The following is a 26319-nucleotide window of genomic DNA, read 5'->3' as shown; positions in this document are numbered from 1 at the left end:
TCACCCTCTCACCTGCACAGAGGGGCAGCAAGGCTTCCAAGACATAAGTGAAGTGAGGGAAAGTTTATGGGAGTCAAAAATCAATTGCCACGGACACACATGAGTGCCCCATGCTGAGCTGAGCTGAGCTGGAACAAAGAGAACCCAAGCAGATTGTTTCACACTCGGAGGTAGAAACAGGCAAAGAGCTGGAAATGACTAAATCCCCAAGTTCTGCCTTCCTGTTTTAACCAATGAGTAGCAGAGGGGCTCAAACCCTGCAAACCCAACACCTAATATTCATACTTCCAGACTCTCCTTGGAGTCCCCACGTCTGAGAAAACACTGAACAGGACTTCATCTTTGTGAGGATGAAGACTCTTGAATAGCAGATACTTACCACTGTAGGATTTTGTGGATTGGGGTTTGCTCTAAAGCAGTGTTTTCCAAGGTTTACCTACAGAACTCTGGTATCCCAGGAGATGGAGATAGGTATTCTCTCAAAAAAAGATTTCATAATAGAACAAGTTTATGTACATGTTTCAGAGTCTTTACCACGCTCATATGTGCTGGTGTCTCCAAGGAGAGGATCCCATGTCATTTCCCAAGTTTACTGACCTTGGTACTATTTTAGCAAAGACACTCTATTAGCATCATATGGGACATTCACACACCATAGAAATCATTCAGAAAACAATGATGTAAGGCTTTATAAGTAGCTGACAAACAAGAACTTTCTATGCTTTTCCAAATCGTTCAGGAGAAAAGGTCCTATGTATGCCTTGATACAAGTGTGTTTTGTATGTTTCTGTGTATAGTTTTACATATATACGTGCGTGTGTACATAGATAAATATATAGCCATGTGTGTACATTTGTGATAGATTACGAGGGCAATGTTGATAAGACTGTCGTTGAGTTCCACACAAACTGAACATTCCCCAGCCATTGGTCAGGAGCGCAAAATCAAAAAATAACAAGGCAAGATTTCTAATCTGAGCAATATCAGACTATCTTCTTGTGGCTGAAACTTCCCAGCAGCATTGGAGGCTTTACAAAAGCAGTGAAGGCTTCAAGGGTGAGGATCCTGCAGGGGAGTGTGGAGAGGTGACCCCAGAAAGAGCAGCATTCCTCCCTGAAGCACCTGCTGCTTCCCAGCAGTGGCCAGGGGCTGAGCGGCTAAGTGGCCTCTTAGGATTGGAGAAATGAGATTGGAGTTCAGGGCCCACCAAGGACAAGGGTCTTGGGAAGCACCCAGTCACACTTCAATAAAAAAGTTGAAATTAAGAAAGAAAATACTAAAAGAAGAAAAATTATCCCAGATGGAAATGTGGAGAAGCAGAAATGAATGAAATAACAAAAAGAATTGGTAACTCTAAATGAAAATTGACTATGTAGAGCAACAATAAAGTTTTCCAGGGAATAAAATATAGAGAGATATAATAGTTAAAAGCATGACAACAGGAGTATATAAGTTAAGAGAGCAGTAAATGGAACTAAAGTGTTTCAAGGTATTTCATTGCCCAGGAAGTGGTACAAGTACTTTATAAGTCGAAAATGCAAATTGCCAACCATAAAAGGAATTCCGAAAGAATGCACAACTAACAAGCTAACAGAGCAGGGAAATGGAATTCTAAAAAATACTTAATCCAAAAGTAGGCAAAAGAAGAAAATAAAAGAAACAGAAGAGTCAAAGAGAAAACAAATAGTCACTTGATATACTTAAACTCAAATATATCATAATTCATTAAATGTTCAAATTAACATTATTACCGGATTTTATTTTTAAGTATATGATACATGAGACATGCTTTAAATATAAAAGAACAGAAATCTTTGAAAGAAAAAGTCAGAAAAGGATGTACCACATAAACACTAACAAAAGAACTCCAGTATAGCTACACTAACATCTGACAAAATAGATTTGAAGGCAAGAAGCATTACTAGACATAAAGAAGGACATGTTCATAGTGATAAAAGGGTCAATCTGCCAGAAGATATGATCATCCTAAATGTGTATACATCTAGTAGCATAGCTTCAAAATATACAAGACAAAAATTGACAGAACCAAAAGAAGACATGTTCACAATCTTGGCTGGAGATTTTAACACTGCTCTCTTAGTAACAGGAAGAACAAGCCGACAAAAAATTGGCAAGAATTCTATGCCAAAAAAATTAGATAATCTAGATGAAATGGACAAATTCTTAGAAATACACAAGCTACTAAAACTGGCTCAAGAAGAAATAGAAAATCTGAATAGACCTATAACAAGTAAAGAAATTGAATCAATAACTTTAAAAAAAAAAAAGCTAGGCCAGCTGTGGTGGCTCACACCTGTAATCCCAGCACTTTGGGAAGCCAAGGTGGGAGGATCACTTGAACCCAGGAGTTGGAGACCAACCTGGGCAACATAGGGAGACCTTGTCTCTAAAAAAACAATAAAAGAAAGAGAGAGAGAGGAAGGAAGGAAGGAAGGAAGGAAGGAAGGAAGGAAGGAAGGAAGGAAGGAAGGAAGGAAGGAAGGAAGGGAGGGAGGAAGAGAAAGAAAGGAAGAAAGAAAGAAGGAAGGAAGGAAGGAGGGAGGGAGGGAGGGAAGGAAGGAAGGAAGGAAGGAAGGAAGGAAGGAAGGAAGGAAGGAAGGAAGGAAGGAAGGGAGAAAGAGAAAGAAAGGAAGAAAGGAAGAAAGAAAGAAGGAAGGAAGGAGGGAGGGAGGGAAGGAAGGAAGGAAGGAAGGAAGGAAGGAAGGAAGGAAGGAAGGAAGGAAGGAAGGAAGGAAGGAAGGAAATAAATTAGCTGGGCATGGTGGCACATGCTTGTGGTCCCAGCTACTCAGGAAGCTGAGGTGCTTGAGCCCAGGAGGTTGAGGCTGCAGTGAGCCAGGATCACACCACTACACTTCAGCCTGGGTGACAGAGAGACCCTGTCTCAAAAGGAAAACAAAACAAAACAAAAACAAAAACAAAACAACAACAAAAAAAAAACAAACACTATCAAGAGATGAAAAACAACCCATGGAGTGAGAAAAAATATTTATAAATCAAGTATCTACCAAAGGTTTAATGTCTAGGACATATAAAGAACTCTAAGAATACAACAACAACAGACAAATAACCTAATTTTAAAATGAATGAAGGACGTGAATAGACATTTCTCCAAAGAAAATATACAAATGGCCAAAAAGTACATGAAAAAAATGCTCAACACAACTAATCATTAGGGAAACACAAATCCAAACCACAATGAGATACCACTTCACATCCACTAGGATGGCTATCCTAAGAAAGAAAAGGGTTGGTGAGGATGTAAAGAAATTAGAACACCCCTGCACGTTGGTGGTAGAAATGTAAAATGGTTCAGCTACTATGGAAAACAGTTGGGCACTTCCTCAAAAAGTTAAATGTAGAATTATCCTATGACCCAGCAAGTCTATCCTAGGTATATACCCCTAAAATATGAAAACAGATATTCAGACAAAAACTTGTACACGAATGTTCACAGCAGTACTATTCACAATCACCGAAAGATGGAAGCGACCCAAATATCCATCAAGAGATGAACAGATAAACAAAATGTGACATATCCATACAATGGAATATTATTAAGCCATGAAAAATGAACTACCAATACATGCTACGACATGAATGAACCTTGAAAACACGCTAAATGAAAGACGCCAGTCACAACAGGCCACATATTGTGTGATCCTACTCATATGAAATATCTACAATAGACAAATTCACAGAGACAGAAAGCAAATTAGCATTAGCCAGGGGCCAGGTGGAGGAGGAAATGGGGTATGACTGCTGATGGGTGTGGGGTTTCCTTCTGGTGTGATGTAGATGTTCAGAACCTAGACAGTAGTGACGATTGCACGCCATTATGAATGTACTTAGTGCCACTAAATTGTAAGCTTTAAAATAGTTAAAATGGTAAGTTTCATAACAAGAAAATAAATCAGTAAGAATATACATGATTTTTACAACACATATAGGCACCTTATTGGCACATATAGAACATTATAACCGACAACCACAGAATACATTCTTTTCAAGTCCACATGAAACATTCACTAGAATTGATCTTTCTCAGGACCAAAAAGCAAGACTCATGCAAAGAAGTGAAATTATACTGGGTAAGTTATCTGCTTTAAAATATAATACTTATAATGACAGCCAGGCAAAAAGACATGCACCCAGATCATCTGAAAGCCCAAGGGAGGTCCATGATTTGGAGCCTCTGAATTCTCAGTTCCACCCCTCCCTCCCACCCCATTTGGATCTACAGGGCTTCCCAGTCTTTCCTGAGCCCTTGGACTTCTTCCCACAGCCTCTGTCTCTGAGCAGAGGAAAGTCACAGCGGGTACAACCACCGCCCCATCCCAAGGCCTGGACCCTGGCACTCTAGGGCCAGGGCGACTATCTCCTCAAACTCATCTCCTTGCCCAGAGTAGAGGCTGGATGGGTACAGGGTGATGCCCAGGCCATCGTCCAGGTAGTAAAACTGTGTCACTGCCTTTGCCCCACAGGAGCCAGGCCTTTTCCCACAAGTCTGACTTTCATGCACAGCCCTGAGGTCAGAACAATGCTAGCCTGTCTTTAAGGCTCATTCCAGAAGCAGGATGAAGTGGGCCAAGCAGACGTCATCCTTCAGGAGGAGGGGAGGGGCTGACCAAAGGTCCTATGGGCAGAAAAACCCTTGCCACTATTTGCAAATCTAGGCTAAACCTTAATTATACTTGGTATTCCCTTAAGGTTATTGTGTGAGGCTCTGTCACCATCTGAGAATGGGCAGACCCCTGCAGACCTCAGGATAGCATCCAAACCCTGGCCTGTCCCTCCAGCCCTCCACTATCCAGCACCTTGCCAGAAACTCCTACTGTTGCCACTCTTCAAGCAACACAAGGTTGGAGAGAAATTAAGCCATTCCTGAAAAACAACTAAACTTTGTTTCAGCTTGAGCTCTCCTAGAATGACTTCTCCCACCTACCCCTCCCTCTCTGTTTGCCTCAACCCTGGTGGTTCTCCCTCCCTTACCCCAGCCTTCAGTCCACTCACCAGTGCCATAGGCTGTGCAACAAAAATGCCTCTGGAATTTCTCTCCTGGTCTCCATCTCCGATTCTAACCCACACTGCCATCTTCTCATGGCTGGAGCTTGCAAATCACCATTCCCTGACATCCCCCACTCAGTGCATCCCAGACTCATTTGCTGATCCGTCATCACCCATCATCACCAGCATTGGCATCATCTCCAAAACCCCCATTTCAAATACAACTCCTGACCCCCATCTCCTGCTCTTCCACTTCCCCCATTCTTTAAAATCCTCACTCCAACAACCCTTTGATCCTCTACTGAGATCTGATACAGTTTGGCCCTGTGTCCCCACCCAAATCTCATCTCGAATTGTAATCCCCATTTGTCAAGGGAGGAAGGTGATTGGATCATGGGGGTGGTTTCCCCCATGCTGTTCTCGTGATAGTGAGTGAGTTCTCAGGAGATCTGATGGTTTTATAAGTGTTTGGAAGTTCCTCCTACATTCTTCTCTCTCCTGCCACCTCATGAAGAAGATGTCTGCTTCCCCTTCCGCCATGATTGTAAGTTTCCTGAGGCCTCCCCAGCCATGTGGAACTGTGAGTCAATGAAACCTCTTTCCTTTACAAGTTACCCAGTCTCAGGGATGTTCTTTATAGCAGTGTGAAAATGGACTAATACAAGATCCAAAGGTCCTCACTTTCTTTTTCATCCAGTTTAGATTCCAGACCCCATCGGTAACCACTTCCCTGCAAACATCTCTCTTGCCCCTTTCTGCTTCTGTCATATTTGCCTAGAAAAAGCCCAGCACTGACTAAACCCAACTGATTTCCTATACTGTACCTGTATCCAAGTCCAACCAAATACACTTGCAGGACACACAGCTATGCTGGTCCCATTTTACATCTATGACCACAGCCACATGGGCATGGAGACTCCTGACACTGCCACAGTTCCTGTGTTTGCTCTCCATCCTCCATGAACATGGCACGCTTTTCCTTTCCATTAAAAGCCTCAAAGTCCCTGTAGTAGACACTGTGGCTCTCTCTCTCCAAAACCCCTTTCCCATTATGTATCAGCAATGAGGTGTGGGTGGGGAAGAATGACCCCACCTCCTAGCCCAGGGCTAGGCCCTGGATCACTTCATTCCTCTTGCCACAGAGATTGATTCGGGTAACCTAGGCTGTTTCCAGTTGTCCCATGGTATTCCCTGGGCCAAAGAGACCAGTTCAGAAAATGGCATATGCCCCATCTGGGGCCAATGGTATTTTACAGCTACTTTCTGGGAGCTTCTGTGGTAGAAGCCCTCCTGACTCCAGCTCCTAAGAAGACACTTCAGATACCAACTCTCTCCAGCAAGCAGAGAAGTGCGGCTGTGAGATCTGGAATTGCTGCATCTATCGGGCCTGCATAGGGGAAGCCAGGCTTGGGATGAGGCTGACATCACTGTCAGAAGAAAATGACAAGAAATTAGATCACCTCTTAACTGGAGGCAAGGCTGAATCTAATCCACCCTGGACCCTGCCTGACTCTACACTTTTCAAACAGTAAGTAGCTGCCATTTTTAAGGCTAGTGGGTGTTACATTTCTGTGACCTTAACTAAACCCATTCTGACTGGTCAGCCCCCGTCCCATCTTCACTCTCAGCTCAGGACCTCATCTGATGCTTCGTGGTAGAAGTAGAAGCTGTCAGAAGCCCCTCATCTTCTCATCGCCAGAGCTACCAAGCCCACTGCAGCACCTCCACTTTCTGCCTCGCTTTCTTACGAACATGGGAGATCGGTCAACATCCCCCACTCCCATTTAAGGCCACTCCCCACCTGTGCTCTGCTTCTCATCTCGAGGGAAGCTTCCACTGTCCCTTCTCTCTCCTGCAGTGGCAGCGTCTTGTCTGCTGAGTTGATCCTGGCGGCACACGCACAAGGTTGGGCCGCTTTAACATCAGACTTGACTGCTGGCTCCTATCAGTCCCCCACGCAAGGCCAAACATCTTAAGAGCTGTCTATGGCCACCACACCCTCACCTCCTGAGCTCATCTCGCCCACTTCAACCTGGCATCTGTCCTCTCCACTCCACCTAAGGTGCTCTTATAAAGGCCTCTAATGACCTTGACCATCCCATCCATGACCGCTCCAATCCCAATGGTCACTCTCGTGCCATCACCTTACTTGACCTCATGGCAGCCTTTTATATAGTTGGCCACTCACTCCCTTCTCCTCGAAATGCTGTCTTGTCTGGGCTTTAGAAATGCCACACACTCATGGATTTCCTCCGACCTCCCTGGATGCGTTGCAGTCTCTCCCACTCCTCTGCCTTGCCTCTACATAACGCTGAGCTCCAGGACTTGGCCATCAGTGTGTTCTCTCTGCAGGGACATGGCAATCAGCCAGTCCCATAGCTTTGAATTCTACCCCACCCCCATCTCTGTCTTCAGCCCACGTGTCTGCACCGGGCCCAGACTCATCCATGTCACCGCCTCCTTGGTCTCCCCTCACTGATGTCCAGAGGCATCTCAAACACAGTTCAAAAGCGGGACTCAAGTCCACCTCTCCCACTCACCACCACCCCCACACAGAAGTTTCTTCCCATCTCAGGAAATGGCACCCCCAGCTAGCCAGATGCCAAAGCCACCCTTGCTTCTCTCTTTCACTGACCAACCCCATCAGCAAGTCCTGTGAGACTCAGTCCTGAAAGGTCTCCCTTGTCAGTCCCTTCTACCCATGCTACCATCATCTCCCATCTGGACATAAACAAACACCTCTAAGGAAACAGTTCTGCAGCTCCTCAAAAAATTAAACACAGAACAACCAGATATATGAACCAGCAAGTCCACTCCGAGGTAGAAACCCCAAAGAACTGAAAACAGGTGTTCAAATGAAAGTTTGTGCACGAATGTTCACAGCAGCGCTATTCCCAACAGCCACAAGACGAAAACCAGCCCTGCTGGCCCCATTGCCTGAAATGCACAGTCCCAGATCTTTCCATAGCCAGCTTCCACTGATCCAGGTCTCTGCCTAAACCTTGCAGGCTTTCCCTAACCCCCAGTCCGGACCCCATCATGCCTTCCTGTGTATGCCCTTCACAGAGCCAGCACAACTTGTAATCGCTTGTTCACTTCTGTGTTGTCCACCTTCTGTAACAGGTGGGGCTCCCTTTCCCGTCTTGTTCATGGAATACAGAAGGTGCTCAGAAGACAGGGTTGTTGTTGAGCCTCCAACCTCAAGGGTCCCAGCGCCCCTCCTACACAAAGCCTCCCCAGTTCCTCGACCAGACTGCACCCATCTCAGGGGCATGCCTATAGCCCGATACCCCTTTACTGCCTCCCGCTCTGACCAGAACTTCTTCTGCGGGCACTAGCAGGGCCCCTGTTCCCGAGATCCCCGCAACCCACCAGGCCTCAGTCCCTGCTTGATGAGTGACAGGGGGAGGGGAGGAGGCAAGGGGAAAAGTGCAAAGCGTCAGGTGCCCTGAAGAGCTCCCAGTAACTGCAACCTCCAGGCCTTGCGCACAAGCTTTACTTCATATTCTTTACACATTGGCACTTTATCATGGGGAAACTGATGTGCAGTGAAGTAAATAACTTGCCTCAGACCACACAGCCTTCGTGTGGAGCAACAGAGAACACAGCCTCGGAGCCCACGCTCCTAATCTCTGAGCAGGACCACGCAAAGAGAGAGACGTCTCTACTAAAAACACAAAAACTTAACCAGGCGTGGTGGCAGGTGCCTGTAGTCCCAGCTACTCAGGAGGCTGAGGCAGGAGAATGTCATGAACCCGGGAGGCGGAGCTTGCAATGAGCTGAGATCGCACCACCGCACTCCAGCCTGGGTGACAGAGCGAGACTCCGTCTCCAAAAAAAAAAAAGAGAGAGAAGAAAGCCTCAGTGTCTGTCTGCCGCAAACATGAACAGTCTTCCCAGTCCACTTCTAATCTATGAAGTCCTGATGTTTCTCCTCAGCTGTGGCATCAATGTGGGACCACGCCAGCTAAGGCCCACCAAGCTCCAGGGTGCTCTTGGCCCAGGGTTCACTACACAGTGGCTGCCACCCTCCTTAGCAGCTCTTAGCCATAGGGAGGGGCAACCAAGGCTTGGCCCAGCAGAGACAGCCCTGAGACTGACCACAGGCCCAGCCAGGGGTGGGGACAGGGAGTGAGGGGCCTGTTGAGTGCTCCTTTTAAAGCAGGCTAGCAACACCTGCTCTCTGTCAATAAACAAAGGGCACAGTCTGGGGGAACAGCAGCAGGCTCATGGGCTTTGGCGCTCAGTGACATTCATGTGGAATGCGTCTTCTCTCTTGTTCCACACTCAGGTTGCAGGCCCAGGTGGACTTGGCCAAAGCTGTCACATATTTGCTCTTCCTGTCACAGGCACCGAGGTTCTAGCCCTCCCAGGCCAGATGCCCCAGTGCACCCATGAGCCCAGGCTGCCAGCAGACTGGGCCTTCACAATCTCGCCCTCCAGGGGCCTGCAGGCTGGGTCTTCCAGCTTGCCCTTGGTTCAGTTTTCACAGTAATGAGGAATACTATTGTTCTTTTTATGTAACAAAATTCTACATAATAAAATCCCTACTAGGCGCCAGACCCTGCCCCTTGGTGCCATGTATATTACATCTCTCAGTCCTGCCCATGACACTGCAGGGAGATCATTATTCCCACCTCCTGGATGTGAAACCTGAGGCTCAGAGAGGGCCAGTGCTTGCCCAGGGTCACACAGCTACCACGTGGAGGCAAGAGTGGGATCTGAAGTTGGGTCTATCCCAGCTCTTTCTTTCACCCCCAAATCCCCTAGATTTCCTGGTTAACTCACTGACCTGTTGTCCCCATGAGTCACTGAGACATTCCCTACCCAGCAGGGGACTCTGACAACCCTGGGTGAAAAATGATGGGGCAGTGATTGGGTGGAGCCAGATGGTGATGGAGAACACAGAAGGGCGACATGGTGATGGGGGCCTGAGCACACAGGGCATGCACACCACTAGCTACACTTACCACCTGCGAGGGCAAGAGAGCCCAGAGAGGGGTTCCGGAGCAGACAGAGGAAAGAAGAAGGAGTTATTGAGTCATGAGAAGCGCTGAGACAGCCTGGGGCCTGGACCAGACACAGTCTCACAGCCTGGGCGTTCACTGCTTGGCCTGGTCAGGGCTAGGGGGTTGGGAGGGGCTGCCCTGGGCATGGTATTTCAATGCAGCTGCATTCAGACTTGCGGGACAGGGGCAGAAAGGGCACATGATCTCTTAGCATGGACAAGGGGCACATATTTGTGGCTCATCTTAAACTCCCATGACCCAGCTGCTCTCACTGGCATACTTGGGGGTGGGGACTCAGGCAGATCGCAGGTGGATGAAACTAGGGTGGGGCCAAATCTGGAAGCCAAGCTGAACAACCCCCGGGCCTTCAAAAAGAAGCCTGGCCACTGAGTGAGAGGTCTCAGGAAGGGACCAGGATCAACACAAGGTGGGTCCCTGAGAGAACATGTGACACCCCCACCTCTACCTCCCCAACTCACGTGGCCGTGCAGGTCCGTGTTGAGCAGCATCAGGGCACAGGTGAGCGTGTGGATCCCATCTGAGTCAGAGACGTGGCACTCTCAGTGCGAGGATCCAACCTCTTCCCACCCCCCGTCTCCTGAAGGAACCCACCAGGAGGCCTTGGACACAGAGTGAGGCCAGCCACCTGCCAAACTCACCTCAGGGGCCAGGGCCTGCATGATGCTCCCGGTCTGTCCCCATTGCAGGGCCCAAGTCACTTGCCTGCCCCAGGAGTCTGACCACCCTGGACCCACTCTGGCCCGGACTCCTGCTTCCTGTGGCCAAATTCACCTTGAACCTCAGACCTAGGAATAGCTCTGAGCCCCCAGCCCTGCCCCTGCATTGACCTGTGTCTCTCCCAATGATGAGCCTCGTCCCCCAGTTCCTGAGATGTGGGCCCATCTATTGGGCAAGTCCTGTCCCTAAGAGGACCCCAACCTAGACCCCCACCACACCGGGACAGCCACCACACCAACAGTCAGCACCATGACAGGGACCACAGAGAAGGGAGAGCCACAGAGCTGAATCCCAAGGCTGGAGGGACTTCCAGGCAGTGGGGAGGAGAACAGGCAAGACTGCGCTTTGCTCAGCAGGCAGACCGTGTGCCATAGCTTATTCAATTAGCATTCATTGAGCACCTACTGCATGCCGGAGAGGACAAACCATCTGGGCCTGGCAACAGGGCCAAAGTGCCAGGTGGACCAGGGTGGGAGGGGGCCAGGGCCTGGCTGAGTGGGTGGGGAGGGTTGGGCAGAGTGGGCGGGGGCCATACCTTCCGAAGTGCTGTCATCAGGGTTGCACTGGCAGTACCGGCGGGAGAAGTGTGTGAGGACTCGCTCACGCTCTTGTGTCTCCCCCATCAGTGGGAAGGCCTTCAAGAATGTTCTGGAAGGCAATTCAAAGCTGCTGAGGGCAGTCTGAGTCCTCACCCAAGGTAAGACCACCCCCCCACACACACCACACACCCACCCTAGGAGGCCAGGGCTCCAGTGCCCCATTCTCTGGGTCTGGACGCTCTCTCCAGCCCAGGAGGCCCTGGCCGCCAGGACGGCCACTTTGGAGTGCTGAGACCAGGGGGCCTGGTAAACTTTAGAGTTTCAGTCCTCATCACCCTCCAGGGAGCTTCTGGAAGTAGGCAGAGGACAGATGGTGAAGAGCAAAGAAGAGCACCTCAGCACCTGCTCTTCTTCAGGGTGGATGCCCACTCCTTGCTCCTTCCCCTACAGCCAGGCCCTGTCCATGCCTGCCCTTCAGAATGCTCTCCTCAGTCATCCTCTCTCTTTCATGTGCCTCCAGCTGAGCCCAGGCCCAACCCTGATCCCCCCACTCCTCCCCCACCCCAAGACTGAGTTGCCACCAAGTCCTGATGGTTTGTTCTTATCATGTGCCCAGGACAACGGGGCCACCCCTGCACCCACTACCTTCTCCCCGCAGACACCAAGTTGTCCTTCTAAATACCCACGCAGGCAGGACTTACTGCTGCTTAAAATCCATCACTGGGCCAGGTGCGGTGGCTCGCACCTATAATCCCAGCATTTTGGGAGGCTGAGGTGGGTAGATCACCCAAGGTCAGGAGTTCAAGACCAGCCTGGCCAACATGGTGAAACCCTGTCTCTACTAAAAATACAAAAATTAGCCAGGTATGCTGGCACATGCCTGTAATCCAAGCTACTCAGGAGATTGAGGAAAGAGAATCACTTGAACCCAGGAGGCAGAGGTTGCGGTGAGCCAAGGTCACGCCATTGCACTCCAGCCTGGGCAACACAGTAAGATTCTATCTCAAAAAAAAAAAAAAAAAAAAAAAAAACCTGTGACTCCTTGGCACCCTCAGAATAGCACCCAGGCTCCTCACGTCATGGCCACATTCGCTGCCTGGACTACTCTCCTGTGCCTCCAACCTCACACCCACCTGCTATCTTCACACCCTAGACAGAACAGGCATTTCACTCTTCAGTGCCTCAGAGCAGGCCAGGCCTCCAGGACACCCTTCCTTCCTCGGCTGGGCAGCTCTGAATCTCCCTCAAGGCCCAAATCAAAGGTCATTCCCTTGGGAAGGGAGATTGCAGGCTGAAGCCATTGGTGTCTCCATCAGTCTTGGGTTCAGGAGATGGTTTGTTCTTAACTTTGCTATAGTTGATTTCATTTTGGCCCAGAATGACTGCAATGCCCACTTTGTTTTACCCTCTCTCATGCCACCTCCTAAGGCACCCTGGGACCTGCAAGCCATGTCTTAGCCAGCCCTTACCCTCTGAGGCGCCTCAAGGCATCCAAAACGGCAGAGTACTCTCAAAATCCAATCCCAAGCAACCAACTGCTGCATAATAGCACTGCCCTGTCTGACAGCTCGCTGTCCTCCTCTCCCTATCTCTCTTGCTTCCTGTTCTCTTCTCCCATCTGTCCCCCAGCCTGGCCCCTCCCTCTTCTCACATTCCTCCAGGACTTTCTCAAAACCTCCCCCATTCCAACCTTAGCCTGTTTTACCTATGAGCCATCCATCCCAGCTCCTACTCCCCAGCCCAAACTCCCCTTCCCTAGACACTCTGCCTCAAGCCCCAACCCAGTGCCACGACCACCAAACTCTCAGGCTGTCCCTAGGGGCAGCCTCACCACTGCCCACCCTCCCCCACATCTTGGCACCACCAGCCCTTTTACTCTACCCTCTATGCAACCTCTCACACCGACCTTTCCCCTCCGCCCAACCTCATGCTTGTTCTCTCCCACCTGACCCTCTTCAGAAGCCTACGCGCTTGCAGTGCCTGCACAAATGAGCCTCAGTATTGGGCTGGCATACAAGGCACTCAGTCCAGCACCTACACCTCTGATCATAAGCTGACCCCACTGAACAACTTCCCCAACCAATCTTCCTCATTCTACTGCAATCTTTACAATTCAGCTCAGGATACAGTAGCCTGCTGAACACCAACACTTCCACTGAAAACAATAAAAACCATGGATTTTCTTAAGCTATTGGAAAAATTGCTGAGGCAGCAAAGACCAAAAGGGCCAAGATTCTGGAGAGGAGAGAACTGCGGAAAGGTAGTTTGAGCTTCTGTGGCTGCTTTTTCCCTGGGGGAATTGCTGATTATGGGCACAGGCAAGAGGCAGGGCATTGGGTGGCTTCAAGAGGCTGGAGACTTCAGGGGCTGTAAACACATGGCCACTTTTCCCTTTGAGATAGTTGCTGAATTTCAGAGATATAAAAGATACAGGCCGGGCGTGGTGGCTCATGCCTGTAATCCCAGCACTTCGAGAGGCCGAGGCGGGAGGATCACGAAGTCAGGAGATCGAGACCATCCTGGCTAACATGGTGAAACCCCGTCTCTAATAAAAATACAAAAAATTAGCCAGGCGTGGTGGCGGGCGCCTGTAGTCCCAGCTACCTGGCAGGCTGAGGCAGGAGAAAGGCATGAACCCAGGAGGCGGAGCTTGCAATGAGTGGAGATCATGCCACTGCACTCCAGCCTAGGCAACAGAGCAAGACTCTGTCTCAAAAATATATATATATAAAAGGCAGGAAGCAAAAAGGCTAAGCAGAAATCCTCTGAGAAGTAGAGGGATTTTTTTTGTTGTTGAAGAGGAGGAAGTGTTGCTGCACTGAGAAGACAAAATTAGGCTTCTGAGCCAAGAAAGGGGTTTGCCCAACTGAACACACAAGGCTCCCAGTAGAAAACTCTGAGGACCTCTACCCTATGATCAGAGCACACCCTGAGCCATAGCAAACTTCAGTGCAACGATTAGGACTGCATCCCCACACGCCTTCTAACTGCCTAGCAAAGGGCAACGTAAACCCTCTCTGGAGGAATATAGAATAATCTAGAACCACTACAATTCTATATAAAGTATCCAGCATCCAATTTTTTTTAAGTTACTAAGCAATCAAAGAGACAGGATATACGATGGAAAATAAAGAGAAAAAAGAGATAATAGAAATAAACACAGATGATTCAGGTGATAGATACTGGAGTTAGCAGCAAGGGTTTTACAACTAATATGTTCAAAAAAGAGAGGGAAAGGTGGAGAAAATAATGGAAAAGATGGATAATTCACCCAGATAATTAGAATCTATTTTTTAATTTTTTTAATAAAATAGAAATTCTAGAAATGGAAAATATAACATAAATTCAAAACTCAGTAAATGAGTTCAAAACCCATTTATGCCTATTGTGCCAGAACGCTAAGCGTGTGGGAGTTATTTATATCCTACTGCTTAAGGTCATCGCCAAGGTCTGATTTTGTAATTCAGAAAACTGCAACCTCAGGCATAAATGGGTTAATAACACATTAGAAACAGAAAAAGGGTAAGTGAAGTGAAGTAAAAACAGGTCAGCCGAAAATATCCCAACAGAAGCAAAGAAAAAAGAATGGAAATTACTTTTTTTGTATGTAGGTTTTTTTGTTTGTTTGTTTGTTTGTTTCTTTGAGATAGGGTTTCACTCTGTCACCCAGGCTGGAGTGCAGTGGTACAGTCATGGCTCACTACAGCCTCAACCTCCCCAGGCTCAGGTGATCCCACCTAAACCTTCTGAGGAGCCGGGACAACAGGCCTGCACCACCATGCCTGGTTAATTTTTCTACTTTTTGTAGAGACTTGGCCTCCCTATGTTGTCCAGGCTGTTCTGGAACTCCTGGCCTCAGGTAATCTTCTGGCCTCGGCCTCCCAAAGTGCTAGGATTACAGGTATGAGCCACCGTGCCCAGCCAGAAATTACATTTTTTTAAAGTGTAAGAGACACGTGGAACACAGTCAAAAGGTCTAACGTGCATGAATCACCCCACCCTTAGCTCCAAGATGCTTCCATCTCTCCTAGGGCCTGGTCAGTATCTGCCCAGTTGGCCCCTGCCACCAGAGCCTACTAGATACTACAGGGCTGCAACCATCCATTCTACCCTCTGGCTTCTAGGAACCTGCAATTGGCCCTCCTGAGGTCTACTCCCTAGGTCCTAAACCAATAGAGTTGAGATCAAATCCCATTTTACCATCTCCTCCCTCGATGACTGTGAGGAAGTCTCTTTACCCCTCTGGCCCATAGTTTCTTCATGTGAAAAACATGAATGATAGTGCCTACCTTACCAGGGTACGGAGGATGCAGTAAGCAAGGTGAGTAAAGACCTAGAGGATCTGGCGGGCAGGAAGTGCTCAATACAGGCAAGTCCTGAGCCTCCCTTCCTCTCCTAGGGTCACAACTACATTTCCACCCTCACATCCTAACAGCTACTACGAAGCGGGCACTCGCTGAACTACTGGGCCGCTGCTGCTCCTGTGGCCGCTTCCCCACAGCCTCACCAGGGGGTCAAAAGACTTGCCCAAGGTTGTACAGCAAGTTTATGGTAGAGCTGGCATAAGCATCCAGATGTGCAGCCTGAACCACTTGTGGGCACTGCCCGTCCCAGCCCCACTGACCTGAGTGCTCGGTCCAGAGTCAAGCCCGAGAAGTCGAAGAAACTGAGGTACTCCCCGGCCACCAGTCTGCTAAACTCGTTGCTGCCAGGAGAGTATGGGATGTCTGTTAGAAGCAGGGTCCAGCGCAAGGATGACAGAATCATAGGCATTACTTGGGGAGTGGGGCCCAGGGTATCCGGACCCACCCACCCCCAAGACCTGCTCAACCCCTAGGCTACTGGCCAGTTGGGCCATAACATTCAACCTTGGTCTGCAGGTGTTGGGAAGGCTTCCTGGGGGAGGTGATGTCTCAGTCAACACAAGGAATTACAAGCTAACCAGACGAAGGGAGTAGGGGTGGGATGATGCAGTGTCCCCAGGGAGGAAACTGTATGGCATGTCCAAGAAGCTACTAGCAGGGCCATGTGGCCAGAACCTAAAGAACAGGAATGGGGCAGCAAGTGATGAGGCCAGGACCAGGGGAAGGACCAGGACTTGATTCAGAAGGGTTAAAGCAGGGATGGGCAGTCTGTATTTTGGAATGCGCTACTTGCTAAGTGGAGACCGATAGGAGGACTGCGGTAGATGTCCAGATAGAGATAGAAGGGATGGGGAGAAGAGAGATTTAGGGGGCAGAACCCACAAGACACGAAGATGGAATGGACATGGGGCATGACCAAGAAGGTAGTCCCCTGTGGGAGATGTCAGACTTCAGGACCAGGCATCCGTGTGAGAGTCATCAATCCACAGCTGGTCAGTAATAGCTCAGGGTGGGGCTGAGCCCATGCAACAGGAGAGGGCACAGACAGGCTGGCTGGCCCAGAGCCCCAAATCGGGTTGGGAACCCAGGAGCGAGCCAGCAAGAAGGCTGAGAAACAGCAGCCAGAGGTGGGGTGTGTTGTCCTGCAGGCCAACCAAGACAGTATTTCAAGAAGACTGGCATGAGGAATTCTTGTCAAAAACTAGAACAAATTTCCACCTGATTCTAATTAAGCCTAGAGCTTACTGCCCATTTGCAGGACCTATGGGAAATAGAGAAACATGTTAAATAACAGCATGAGGATACCACATCTGAACTGTGGAACATTCTTTAGGACAAGTGGCTTGGTTTCTTCAACAAATACACAGCATTTAAGAAGGGAGGAGCACTGCTGAACTGCTGAACTGTTGTTGATTCAAAGAGACTTAACAGACCAATTAGCCAAGTGTGATGTGTGGACCCTGTTTGAATCTTGATTTCAATAAACCAACATTTTTGAGACAATCAGAGAAAATTAAACACAGTCTGAATGTTGGAGAGATTAAGAATTTTTTGTTCATTTTGTTAGAAATTATAATAGAATCATGATTATGTAAAAAAAGATCCTTATCAGTTGGAGATACATACTAAAGTATTTATAAATCAAATGATAGAGTGTCTGAAATATGCATTACAATCTTCCAGCACATGAGAAAAAAGCTGTGGGTCATAGATGAAATGAGAATGAAGAAATAGTAACTTTAAAACCCAGTAATGGGTATATAGAGGTTTGATTTTTTTTTCTCTGCTTTTATGTTTGTTGAAATTTTCACAATAAAAAGTTTAATTAAAGAAAAAGAAAGAGATGACCAGTCTCATGGAGCTGCTGAAGGGGCTAAGGTGAGGCTTGGGGAGCAGCCACCAGATTCAGAAACACAAGGCCACCAGTGATGTTGGCACAAGAGGTTTCTGAAGTCGGTGTTGGGGGGAGGAAACCAGTGTGGAGGGGCTGAGTGTGGAGAAAGAAAGGGGATAGAGGCCATCCCGGGCAGAAAACCCAAGAATTTTGGCTAGAGGAGGAAGTGGGGATGAGAAACAATTTCTGTTTTTAAAATGGGAGAGACTTGAGCACAATTAGCTGCTGGAGGGAGTGGTTGAAAAGATGGGAGAGGGCAGGGGCAGGCCACCAAGAAGGCTCCTGAAAGGATGGCATTAGGTTTGGGGGTCCAGTCCAGCAGAAGAGGTGAGGGCATCTGAATTGTGATTTCTGGGCTGGCGCGATTGTCAGGGACCCGGTGCAGGAGCAGCGTGGAGGCTGCGGAGGGTGGAGAGAGAAGTGGAGGGAGAGAGAAGAGGAGGGAGAGGAGGATCGAGGACTTGAGCCGCCCTCAGGGTGTCCTGAGGCCTAAAGCCTGCATGTCACCTCCCACTCATGGGCAAGGGTCTGGACTGTCTCCCAGCCCTGTGAGCAGTGCTGCAGGGCTAGGCCTGCTCCTGCACAGCTCAGAGCCTTAATGCGGATGCTGGGAAGCACTCCGGGTAAAAGGGCCAGAGGCAGGTGGCGGGTGAACACACCAGTAGTCAGAGGTGCGCAGGATGTGCCGGCAGACTTCCTCTGTCCTGCAATGCCGCCTGTCCCCTGGTCCCCCTTGGGGCTCTCATCTAGCCAGTCCCCTTTGCACCCGGTCTGAAGGCCAGGGTGTGGGCTTTGGGGGCTTCAGCCCCTTCAGCTGGTCCCAATAGACAGTAGTGCTTAATGAAGGCCAGGAGCCCTTTCCTGAGCTCTGGGTCCCAGAGGTGTCCCCCAAGGCCCAGGTTCTCCTCTCTCCCTGGCCCCATTAACTGGGCCCAGATGCTGCCAGGTTCTCTGTCCTCATATTCATGGTGGCCCCATAACCACATCCCACATCCCTCACCCCCAGCCCTGAGGGGCCGCCCGCCACCACCCCTCCCCAAGAGCATCAGCCTCGCCCAAGCAGCCCAGAAAGGAAACAGATTTAGGGCGAGGCCAGGAATGAGGACAGTGGCGGGAGGAGGTGTCCTCGGGGAACTGTTGGGAGCCACCCCCCAGCACAAGGCACCCCTGAAGAAGGTCACCCACAAACCCTTGAGGCTGAGGAAGACACGAGGTTTGCCCAGGGTTGGGGGTGGGGGAGACCACACTCACTTCTTGCCCAGCTGCCGGGCCACATCGCAGCGCTGGAAGCCCTCAAGGTGGTAGAGGCGGCGTGCCAGCCGACGAGCAGCTTCACTGACTCCCTGGCACCCGTTGGCCAGTGGGTCTGCGCTACCAGGCTCCAACCCCTCCGAGCTGCTGAGCTCAGAGTCTGAGTCTGACAGGCCATCCTTCAGGCTGGGGTCACTGCAGATGGAAGGTGGGTGGAGGAGTAGGGTCAGAGGCCCAGGGTCAAAGGCCCTGGAGGAGGCTGGGAGGTTTCCCCAGGCCACTGCAAACCATGTAGGGGCCAGAAGAGGGAAAGAAGCTCCACCGCAGCAGGAGGGAATGAAATCAGACTTTCAGAAGAGCCTCTCAAGTGAACTCACAGCATAGTTCCCTGACTCCCCACTTCTACCGGGGCTGAGAAGGCCTGGAAGAGCAGAATGAAACCTCAGGACGCAGGGTGGGAAGTCTGGATACAGAGGGTGGACCAGGTGACCTTGAAGAGGGCGTGCTGACTCTGGATACTGAGTCACTCTAATCTGCTTTGCCCACCCTGGGTCTCAGTCTCCCTATCTGCTCAGTGGTTCTCCCAGCTCCCAGCCTGGGCCCTGCCTCACCTGGTTGAGTTCAGCAACTTGTCTGTGTCCTCCTCATCATCATCCTCGTCCCCACCTGGGCCCTGGGGGCCATCTTCATGGAATCCATTGGGCATGGCCATGAGAGACAGGCGGCTTAGGACGTTCTCAGAGCGGCTGCTGGAGATAGAGCGCCGCAGGGGGCTGCCCAGCTCCCCATCACCACCAGCTGCCCCCATGTCCCCCTCAAACCCCATGTCCCCAATGCCCAGCCCAGCCCCTGGCTCAGGGCTGTCACGAGCCCGCTGCTGGATGAGGGGTGTGAGGGGGGCCTCGAAGCTGACGCAGCTGTCACTCTCATCTGTGAGGCTCAGCCCATCTAGGGAGTCAAGGCTGCTGTACTGGGTGCCCCGCAGCAGCTCTGACTCCAGAATCTTCTCAAACGTGGCACTGAAGCCATCCCGCACATCTGGCTCCCCGGGACCATCCAACCTGTGGGATGCAAGGAGCCAGTCACCATCCTGCCAAGGTATCCCCAGTACAGGTGCTGGTAACTGCACTCATCTGTGCCTGGGAGCCCCCTAGGGACACACCACCCCCCATCCTATTCACTTATCCCTTCAGCCAATACTGACTGAGCACAGGTGCCAGACACCGGGCTGGGTACTGGGAATACTGCAGGGAAAAGAGCAGACCTGGGGCCGGGGCCATAGTGGGCTTCAGATATGTGTCTAAATGAATGAATGTAAGGCCTCATCCCCCAGCCCGGCATAGAGGGCTGCTTCCTCCAGGCTCCCAAAGCAATGTGAACATTTTCCTATCACAACCAGTGTCACACCGGGTCATAATTTTGCTCTTCCCACAACCTGGGAGGTTCTTAGCTCGACCAAACACATCCCAGCTGTCAGGTCTGGCCTCATTGCCACCTCCTCAGAGAGAGCAGGGGAGGCAGGCCCACAGCACACTGGCCTCCTGCTCCGGATCTGTTTATTTACTCCTCAGACCTTCCCGGCATGTAAGATTCTGTCTTTTCTCCTGTTTACTGTATGTTCCCCAGCTCCAGAACAAAAGCTTTGCAAAGCCACGGAGCATCCCCACACATAGTAGGTGCTCGGAACATCTAGCTGAACGATGTGCTGGGTGAATGAACATGTGCTTTTCAGCCCCATGGCCCCACCGACGCTTCCCAAGCCCTTGCAGGATCCTGTGCTGTCCCCCAAAAGAGGCCTTTGCACTGGCTGTTCCCTCTGCCCAAAGTGTTCTTCCCCAGCTAAAACCCTCCTTCTACATCCCTTTCTCAGTGAGGACTGCCCAGACCTCCCAATCTAAACCATAACCTGCCTCCAAACACCCCAGCCCCTTTTTTCCTACTTTTTCTTCCCCAAAGCACTTATCTCCTTTCAACATACTATATAAGTATTCATTGTTTTAATATTTATCTTCGGTCTCCCCACTAGACTACAAGCTCCATGAGAGCTTTTGTTTTGTTCATCTCCAGCACCTGGAAAGCAGCATCACACATACATGAACTGAGGAGGCTGGGAAGATTCTTATCTACCAGAGACACGAGCAGGTACACAGGGAAGGAAAGAGAGAGAGACTGAGAGAGTAAGACCATGAGAGGGGGACAAGAAAGAGACAGAGGAAAGGGATACGGGAGGACAACAGAGACAGAATGTGAGAGAGATAAAGAAAGAGCTAGACAGACAAGGATAGAGATGGAAGATACAGCCGGCAACGGGAAGAGACACAAGGAAAAAACACAGCAGGCTGAGCCCGGCCCATTTCAGATCAACCGAGGCCCATGATGGGCAAAGAAGCACGCCCCTCCCTCTGCATCAGCCTCCCCTGAGGCTCTGGTCATGCCCTACTTTCCCCTAGCCCCTGCTGCGTAGCAGAGACTGAGCTGTATTTGGAGGACTGGGAAGTGCCCCTGCCCCTCAAACATCTCCTTGGCCCCCCAGTGCCTAAGATTCTGTCCCAGTATGCTTCCTGGAGAAGACACTCCCACTCCAGCCCCAGCAGGAGCTGAGACTGCAGGCTCATTAGGCTCTCTCCTGCCAAGGAACAAAGTGGGGAGGGGGACAGAAATCTAAAAGGCGCAGAATGCCTGGCAGGGGCTGGGGTAGAAGTTTCCTCTACTGACCTCTGGAAGGAAAGGAGGGGAAAGAAGGTCCATTGCCCTGGCCACCAGGGCAAATACCCAAAGTCAGCCCAGTAAAGACACCTCTGCCAGGCCTGTGCTGGGCACTAGAGACATCCAAACAAGACAGAGCCCTGCCTGCGGGGAGCTCTCAGCCCAGGGTCAGAGCCACCAATGGACCCCCCATCTCCCACCTCCTCATGCAACTGAGCAAGCCTGAGGAGTGGCCCTGATGGGAGCTTGAAGACCATCAGTCCAATCTCCAAGCCTCCAACTGCCCCCAGCCTCACCATCCCAAGTAAAGATGCCACCTCAATACGGTGTGCTCTAAGAAGCCCCAGTCCCCTGCCCCCGCCCTGCTGCCAGCTATGGGGCTGCCCTAGACCCTGCCTGGATGGAAACACGCTTATGGCCATGGCACACCCAGTGACACAGACACCCAACCCCACATACTCACACTCCTGCCCACGAAGACCTAGAGACACTTATCCCTACATAACATGTACATGCGCCCAAATGTGCAGCCACAAATGTCCAGGCCAGGGGCACCAACACTCCCCGCCCACAGCCACCATCCGCATGCATACCAACACGTTCACACATCCCTGTGCACACATGACATGCAGGGCAAGCACACACTCATGCCCCCACGCACACTCACACACTACCCATACACTGCCCGTTCAGGCCAGAGCCTGCAGCTATGCGCACTAAGACTTCTAAATGCCTTCTTTTCTCAGCCCACCCTGGTGCCTTCTAGACATTTCTCTGTCCCTTCCCTGCTCTGCGTGTCCAACACACCCCCAAAACTCCAGGTGTCTCCACCATCTGCTGAGGACAATAGAAATTGGGCTGTAACTCCAACAAGCAGGACTGAAGTGAGATCCCTGGTAGAACTTCCTGACAATTACTGCAGGGGAGAGTAGCTGAGAGGGATTAAAGCCCAAAGCCTGCTTTCCCGGAGTCAGCTGAAGGATTTTGGAGAGTCTCATTTCCAGGAAGCAGAGGGATGAACCAGATTAATTTTCACATTGGGCATTTTAAAAGGACTTGGAATTCAAATGCCCAGCCTGGGATGGAGGGAGGGCAGCACTCCCCGTCCCCCACAACCCACATAGAAGCAGCTCACGATGGCATAACCTTCAGCCCCCCAATCTGCTGGCCTTTGAATTCTCCATCAAAGTCAGTCTGTGGTTCTGACAAACCACAGACTGACAGCAGCTCTGTCCTTTCAAAACACCCAGAATCTGGGCAAAAGAGGGATATGAAATCCCCATTTTATGTATGAGAAAAACAAGAACCAGGGAAACTAAGTGGCTAGGCCCAGGCCACACAAAAACAGAGCAGCCAAATGTGGTGAGCTCCCATAGCAAGACATCCACTCACCCCAGCTGAGGGTCCTCAGCATCTGGGCAGAGGCTCCTAGAAGCATCATCTCCCTCTGCCAGCACGCCAGCCCTCCAGGACCTGGACCCTGTTGAATCTTCCAGAATGTTCAAGTCTGGCCCCAGGGCTAGGCCATTGGTGAGAGAGAGGCCAAGGCTGAGGCCACGGAAGGCCATGTCTGGGTCCTTCGTGGGTTCCTCAGTGTCCGCTGGGGTGCCCCTTCGCTCGTGCCCTGGGCTGCAGAGGCTGCTGTTCAGGCCCTCACTGGCCATTCCATTCCGGACCCCCGGCTCCTCCTCAGGCTCCGGGCTGGGGTCATGGGTGGCATCGCCTTCCTCAGGCACTGCAGATAAGAGTTTGTCCTCCTCCATGGCAGCCACCACTTCCGCCTGTCCTGGCTGCTCCTGGGACTCCTCTAGACCTGGCAGTGGGTGGAGAGAGGAAGAACCAGTCAGACAGGGCTGGGGCTGGGGGGCGCCTGAAGTCCAACAGGACCAGTGGCAGAGCAGCCTGCCCGAAAGTGGGAGATGGCCGAGACGATCTCCTCGGGGCCCTTCTGGCTGGAGTGTGGGTTTGGGTCATGGTGCCCTCACTGCCTTGTCCAAGCAGCCACCTCACCTCACCCTTGACCCTGGCCAGCCCACTGTGCCCCAGTCCCTGCCCTTCCTATTACCTCTTGTGTCTCTGCTGTGCCCGCCAGAGTTCACCAAAGCCCTCTGAGGAAGATTCAAGTGGGGAGGAAGTGGAGAAGGGTCCAGCAGGGCCCCCGCCATTCCTGTTGGTGAGTGATGGTGACAAACCACAGACTGACAGCAGCCGGTCCCCTAGCTTCTTCCCGCGTTCTTGCCCTGGCTCCAGGAGCCAGAGATAAGAGAACCTTACCTTTGTGGTTAATGGAGGGAACTGGGCTGGGAGGCTGTCTTCAAGGAGGAGTTCAGAGAGGAGACAAGGAAGTCAACAGACGCAGCCTAATTGGAGCAGGGCCCACCCCAGAAGCCAAAGTGAAGCCTGGAGACAGCCAGGGATAGCCCAGCGTGGGGCGCTGTCCAGGGTGCTGGGCGGGTGGCGCCACCCGGGAGCCTCTCAGAGCCCAGGCTGCCTCCACCACACACATAGCCCAGAGCCCCAGTTGTCTGGGAGGAAGGAGGAGGCCTGGGGTTCCCCTCCACTCCCGGGCCCCCATCAGAGCTCACCCACCTGTGAGGAGGGACTCATGAGGAGGCCTCCAAGGGGCACTCTGGGGAGAGCACTAGAAGGAGAGTCAGGCCCTGCTCTGCCCAACTCCCTGCATGCACTCGTGTGAGTCCAGGTCAGGCCTCCTCACTGGCCTGTGCAGGCCAGCCCCACTCCCCTCTGGGTCTGTTTCTCGTCTGTAAAATGAGGAGACCCATTTACCCGTCATCTTCACCTCCACTGTTTCAAACGGGTTGAGACCAGCCCACATTTCCCAGAGGCTTCCTGCCCAACCTAATCCCAGATGGAGAGGGCAGATGTAATGTGTAATAGGCTGTGTTCTGGCTCTCTCCTCTTCCCCTCTCTGCCCCTGGGCCCACTTAGGCTAGGCTAAACCCCTCCCCAAGTGTCCTCTGCCAGTGGGGACACAGATCAGCCCCTCCAAATGCCCTGGAGAGAAGCAGGAATCTGGGCCATTTCTCCCAGTTCTGGTTGGGCCACTTCCTTCTTCCCCTTGTTGGGCCTTGGCTACCACTCTGCTCTGGAGAGGGATGCTGGGGGTTCAGGAGAGGCTGCAGGAGAGGGACTGGCCGGCCTTCTGGGCTGCAGCAGAATGAGCTGCAGGGGCAACAACAGGGATACAAGTGAGCTCAAACTTCCTATACTTGCCTGGTCATAAACACCACCTGAGGGACTTGGTACAATGCAGATTACCAGGCCCTACCCCAGACCTCCAGAACCAGAAGCTACAGGGGAGGGGTATGGTCCTCTGTGATTCTTATAACGAGGCAAGTGTGGGAACACTGAGGTAGGCTCCAAAAGAAAAGTCCCACTTAAAGAACAAGAGCCTGGGGAGGGAGATGGGTCCACTTCTCAGGAATTCTGGGCCCTTGTGGGAAGCTCAGCCACCACAGTCCAGTTAAGATTATTTAACCTGGGTTTTCAAATATAGAGTGGAAAAGAGGAGGGCAGAACAGACAGATCTGGAACCCCCGCCCATTTACACTGACCCTCACCTCCTAGAATTTTGATGACTGCATAAGGGAGATTTTTACTTTAAAAAAAAAGAAAAAGGCCGGGCGCAGTGGCTCAAGCCTGTAATCCCAGCACTTTGGGAGGCCGAGACGGGCGGATCACGAGGTCAGGAGATCGAGACCATCCTGGCTAACACCGTGAAACCCCGTCTCTACTAAAAATACAAAAAACTAGCCGGGCGAGGTGGCGGGCGCCTGTAGTCCCAGCTACTCCGGAGGCTGAGGCAGGAGAATGGCGTAAACCCGGGAGGCGGAGCTTGCAGTGAGCTGAGATCCGGCCACTGCACTCCAGCCCGGGCTACAGAGCAAGACTCCGTCTCAAAAAAAAAAAAAAAAGAAAAAGAAAAAACAAAAACAAAAACCCACAGACTTTTAAACATCTGAAGAGCCAGGCTCTAAAATATCTGGGCCCTGATCCTAGGACATCGGGGACCTCTAGAGGTTGAGCACTGAGTAAGGAATTCTTTCTGGTCTGCCCTAAATCCCTGCTGTTATAGTTGCTATTTCAATCTGTTCCCTCCGGTTGTATACTCAAGAGGAGGAAAAACAAGAAGACACCTTCTCAACTGAGACTCAACTGAGGGTGGGGGGAGGCGGGACATTTAGAAAGGAAAAAGAAGTGGGGGCTTTTGGCCTGCTGCCTGAGTTCCAGTCCTCTGACCTGCTTTCTAGCCCAGGGGCCTGGATGAGCATTGGCTATGGGGCACAGGGTTTCAACCTGACTTCACCAGGATGACTCAAGCTCCCCCACACATACCTAGAGGCTGAGCCCACCACCTTGAGTCAGGGCTCTGCCTAAGCCTCCATGAAACCTGAGGTTTAAGAGTATCAGCAGCTTCACTTGATGCTTAGCCTACACCAGCACCAAAGCTAGAATTGTGGACAGATTGAGGACCTCTTGGGAGACCCCCTCCACCCCACCCCCAACTTCCAGCAGCTGCCTCAGGCTAGCTCCAGCCCTACCTGCCCTGCTATGTCCTCCTTTAGCAGGGAGCAGGATGGAGGTCCTGCCAACACCAGGCACTGGGCCATGTCCTTTGTTTCTGGAGGTGGGCAGACAAGGGGCAGCATTGAGTTCTACTCTGGGCGGGGGGCCCAGAGTCCCTGCCTGGACTGCAGACCAGCTGAGCCCAGAAGTAGCTGAGCCAGAACCCCCTCTCTTGCTGAGTCCAAGGGAGGGCAGCATAGAGG

General features: G+C 51.2%; 1 protein-coding gene across 8 annotated transcripts in view; it reads right to left on the bottom strand.

The window, feature by feature from the left end:
• Positions 1-26319, bottom strand: part of PSD2 (pleckstrin and Sec7 domain containing 2) — a 55569-nt gene that overhangs the window by 11328 nt on the left and 17922 nt on the right. For 7 of the 8 annotated variants that reach the window (XR_012414164.1, XR_012414165.1, XM_073994410.1 and 4 more), the window contains 6 exons: positions 22922-23342; positions 19435-19884; positions 18824-19018; positions 15939-16019; positions 11311-11423; positions 10517-10575 (listed from right to left, as the gene is read on the bottom strand). Coding sequence is in view for 5 of the 8 variants with exons in the window: in XM_073994410.1 (XP_073850511.1) it covers positions 10517-10575; positions 11311-11423; positions 15939-16019; positions 18824-19018; positions 19435-19884; positions 22922-23292 (1269 nt within the window). In the remaining 3 variants the exon portion in view is untranslated. Of the gene's footprint in view, positions 1-10514; positions 10576-11310; positions 11424-15938; positions 16020-18823; positions 19019-19434; positions 19885-22921; positions 23343-26319 lie in introns of those variants that run through there. The other variant, XR_010587646.2, reaches the window with a different exon arrangement.

The sequence above is a fragment of the Macaca fascicularis genome, chromosome 6 (assembly GCF_037993035.2).
Source record: "Macaca fascicularis isolate 582-1 chromosome 6, T2T-MFA8v1.1".
In the NCBI taxonomy this organism is placed as follows: Eukaryota; Metazoa; Chordata; class Mammalia; order Primates; family Cercopithecidae; genus Macaca; species Macaca fascicularis.
Note: the sequence above shows the minus strand (reverse complement) of the source record. Positions and strands in the feature narration are given on the sequence as shown.